The 4,572-nt window shown below is 39.5% G+C and overlaps 1 protein-coding gene across 1 annotated transcript in view; it reads right to left on the reverse strand.

Annotated features, from left to right (window-relative positions):
- LOC118334938 (cadherin-6-like) overlaps nucleotides 1–4,572 on the reverse strand; it is a 90,353-nt gene that overhangs the window by 39,532 nt on the left and 46,249 nt on the right. Inside the window, exons 3-4 of the mRNA XM_035671041.1 lie at nucleotides 1,806–2,100; nucleotides 1,599–1,718 (exon numbers count right to left, since the gene is read on the reverse strand). Coding sequence (XP_035526934.1) covers nucleotides 1,599–1,718; nucleotides 1,806–2,100 — 415 coding nt within the window. The remainder of the gene's footprint in view (nucleotides 1–1,598; nucleotides 1,719–1,805; nucleotides 2,101–4,572) is intronic.

The following is a 4,572-nucleotide window of genomic DNA, read 5'->3' on the forward strand; positions in this document are numbered from 1 at the left end:
CCTTATAACATTTACAGAGACCCAGCAGTACCACCATGAGCAAGCACTTGGTGATGGGGGCAAGGAAAAACTGCCTTTTAACAAATAATAACAGGCATATTGCTTCTCATTTTTATTTGATTGGGTGGGTAAGACATTACTTTTGGCGAGATTTTGTCTAATTTTTGTAACATCTGGGCTGTGTCCTGAATGAAAAGTTATGCTCTATTGTAATGAATTGGCATCTCCTCTCCTAAATTAAGTATGATCAGGAAAGTGTTGAGCTGAGCGGTGTTTTTATGTAATGTTATCTGTTTTAGACTTACTCTGCTTAACCAAATGAAATTGGTGTTGGTACACACACACACTAGTGGAACATTTCCTTCACAGACAATCATCAATCAATCAATTAAATCTGATAAAAATAAATATGGATGAGTGAAATCCAAAAAATGACCCAGTAAGAGAAAACATGAATTTAAAGTCAGCAATCCAAGGGTAAATGAGATTAGTTTAATTTTTTTAGCAGAACAACCAATGCTTTGGTTATGCACTGTTAAAGGAACAGTTTGACATTTTGGGAACTTTGAATATGTCTTATCCAGGTTCAGATGGAAAGGCTGATATTAGTCTATTCTGCTACAGAGCTAGGTCTACGTCATGTTTTAGCCTTGCTTAGCACAAAGGCTAGCTTGAAGGAACACTGACATTTCCCAAAATATGTCTGCTTTTATGCAAACTTCCTGCTGCCACTTCACATTCAAATGTTTCACTGGCAAACCACTTTTAAGCTTTTACTTTGAAGCAGCCAGAGGTAGTGTTAACATGAGGTTAGCATTCAACTGCTAACTCTTTGATAAAAAATAACGTGTAATGTTATGACATGGTCCCATCTGATAGGTGTCACAAATAAATAAATGTTTTTACTTTTTCAATAAAATAAAAATGTAATTAAGCTACTGTAAATAAATCCCGACAATTGCTGCAGATTTTTCATTAAAGGGATAATGCCGGAAGACTTTTGATATGAAACTTCAAGGCCGGGAGTTTAAAGAAGAGAAAGTGAGAGCAACAGAGTGGTGAGTATGACATGACATGTACTGATGGCATTCGTGCTATTGAAATGAACATTATATGTCAAGGTAATCTCTGTAAATCAGTAATATAAGCAAAATAAGCCTGTTTACGATAAAGGCCTAGTTCTCTCTACAGCAGAGGTAACTGGAATAATAATTTACATTATAAGGTAATATTTTTATTTGGGCTAATTTACTCAAATGTCGAGGGAGGAAAAAAGAAAAAGATGCATTCTCATGTGGACTGGTTAGACCTTAATCAAACAGCACTGCACAGTATGTCTTCTTTGTTTGTAATAAGGCATAAATCATGTCCTACAGGTTTGTCCCTGTGTGTTTGTATACTTTGTTTTCTAAAGAATTAAAAGGTTCTTGCATTCATAGGACTTTATCCATCAGTTGTTTTAATGTCTGTCTGCATCATTATGTGGGGCTGAGCTGCTGCTGCATCTGAATGCCTTTTATTGTCTTACTGTTCGTACTGTTAGGGATAATTGCCTACAACACAGGGAATGATTTAAAGGAAGATTCTGTCAAACATACCTGTGTTTGGGTCCACAGAAAAGTACGGGTGTCCCTGGCTGATGCTGTAGACCAGTTTGGCACTGCTCCCATACATACTGTCATCGGCATCTGTCGCTGTCACCTGCATGACTGATGTACCTGAGAGATACACATTGAATGTCTGTCACTGACAAAAATTGCAAGATTTAATGAGAGTTAGAATAATCCAGTGAGAGCTGTCCTTACCGATATCAGACCTCTCGGGTACGCTGCCAGTGTAAACCTCTTTGCTGAAATGAGGTTCATTGTCGTTGATGTCGTGGAGTTTGACGGTGAAATCGGTCTCTGGCTCCAGCTTCTGACCGGTCCGTTTGTTGACCACCGTGGCTTTGAGGATATAAAAAGCCTTCTCCTCGCGATCCAGGCGGCGAGTGGCGTGCAGGTCACCGTTGTTCTCATCGATGACAAATATGGTGCCGGCCCCTTCGCCGGACAGAACGTACTTGACTAAGCCATTGCCATAGTCCTGGTCCGACTGGAGCTGCAGACGGACACACACACAAAAGTACCCGGTTATCATCAATTGAATGACAGTTAAATTTTTCAGTAAGTTTCCACATATCATATTTCAACAGCATTGTAACGTACAAAGACTTCACTCCTAATACCTCTTAGTACCTCTTAACTTTTTTCTTGCACTTTCAAATATTTGATTTCAGATTTTTCATAAAAAGTAAACTCCATTTAAAGACTGTTATACAGCCCACTGTTTATACTACAGTATATTTTTTAGGTATGCGTACACCCTAATCTTTAAAGTAATGACAATGCCTTTTGTTATGGATATACATCCACTTCTCAGTATCCCTGTATTTACACAGCTAAACATAATTCAAATATACCCAGTAATGGCTGGAAAACATGTTCATATTGTTCCTCATATATTTGGAATGAGGTCTTCCCATTCATTATTTATTTTGTTGTTTTTTTTGCATGAGTATTGGGACCATTTTTGGTAAAGGAAATACTGAGACTTTGAGAATAAGGTTGCAATTTTATGAATCAATAGTATGAGGGAAATATTATACATATATACAGTATATACATATATATGTTTTGTTATGGTTTTCCCACCCTCACAGTTATGACTTTATTCTCAAAATCTAGGATTCTGGTTCCAAATCCTTCCAAATCCCTCAGAATGACCAAACATGCAGGCAGACTGTCCTCACCAGAAAAACAACAGCATTTGTGCTTAAAACAGCAAGTTTAGCTTTTCCTGACCATCACTGTTGTCTGTCACAAACAGGAGCAGTAATGTGACAATGTTATAGCCCAACACAACCTCTTAGGGATGAGGTTGAGGTGGATGATTGGATGAGCAGAGAGCATGAATTGTTTTTTTTGTTCTTTACTAATGTTGGTTACTTTAACCATTACCTAACCTTAAAGCGTAGGTCTGGTGATATTCTGTATTCCACTATTTTTATTGTCAGCAAATCCCACATGCACTGTAGCCTCAACCCAACAAAGAAAGTAGCCACTAACAAGTATTGTGTGTGTATCCAAAGCCTGATATATCTTCTTCCTCTGTGCCATAGAGCTCCATTGTTATCCAAAAACATCAGTGAGCCACACTGTTGCACTGGGTGACAGGTTCCTATATCACCATGAACACACTCACTGTAGTTTATTTATACTCAACCCTACATACACCTTCCTGCTGCCAGAAATACTTACTTACTAGGGCAGCAAATGTGGATTCATCCGCCGCTGAAAATAGTCCCCAACAAATGTGCTTTTTCCTCCTTTTTCAGTAATGTTCACAGTGACAGCTAAATTACTGAGCTTTACAAAAATTTACCACACACACTTCAGCTGTTTTTAAAGATTCACGTCGTCAGTAGGAAACAATGGGCCTGGGAGTCATAGACAGGGTAGGGTAGTGAGAAACTATGGAGCCCAAAACAGATTTGTTGACAGTAACATAATGGAATATTAACAGCCTTTTCCTCTCAGCATTAGGGCTGTCAGATTGGAAATATGAGTCAGTTTTGGAAGGCAATGACGTATTTAGACGTCTAGATTGGACGGCTTGTTGAATGTGTGAGAATGAGTGTGATTTAGTGGCATCCAGTGGTGAACTGAATACCGCTTGCCTTCCAAGTGTGTACGGGCAACTACAGTGGCCGCAAAACTAGTAGAATAGGTGCAAGGCCATATCTAGAGCCAGTGGTTGGTTTGTCCGAAACATGGTGGTTCAAGATGGCGGACCTGCTCATGAAATTATACTTACATTTCTGACAAAGATCCTCCTAAATGTACACACTGGACACATTAATTCTGCCCTGTACGTTTGTTTAAATGTAAACTCTCCAAATATATCTCTTCTATCTTGTGATAGGAAAAACTATTGATGGCACACAGAGGAGAGAAAAGAGGATGGACACGGCGTGGATGATGATGAAGTTTATATAAAGAGCAAAAAAGAGCAAAGACAGAAAGACAAAAGGAAGAGCAAGAGCAGTTCAAGACTGAGACAAAACAAGAACTTCTAAAGCAGAAAAACCCTGTCTGAAAATGGAGAGAGAGCAGCAGAAAGCAGAGTTTGGTTGCGCCTGAAGAGTAAACATCATCGATCTACTGTGAGATCTGCGCTCTCCCACTCCGATACCTGCAGCAATAACCCGGCTCTCTCTCCTCTCTCGCTCTCGTCTTTGCGATCTCTCGACTCAAGTAGCTCACGCTGTTCACCTTTCATCCCTTCATCCTGCTTTACTCCTTCAGGCCAGGTGTTAGGGTGAAGCTTTGATGTACAATGGTTGGAGGAGCATATAGCTGCTGCTTCCCACTACCGGTTTGGGTGGGGCGAGGAAGGTCAGCTGCTACAAAGCAATGCTTGGATAGATTTAATGGTATTCTTATTTGTAAACATGTCTACCTTTATATGAAAGTATGATCTGATGACATATGTACTTTCGCAGTTGTGAACTGCACAGTTTCTACAGAACGC

Source organism: Morone saxatilis, unplaced genomic scaffold (genome assembly GCF_004916995.1).
Source record: "Morone saxatilis isolate NCDOM2014 unplaced genomic scaffold, NCSU_SB_2.0 Contig23, whole genome shotgun sequence".
Classification (NCBI taxonomy): Eukaryota; Metazoa; Chordata; class Actinopteri; family Moronidae; genus Morone; species Morone saxatilis.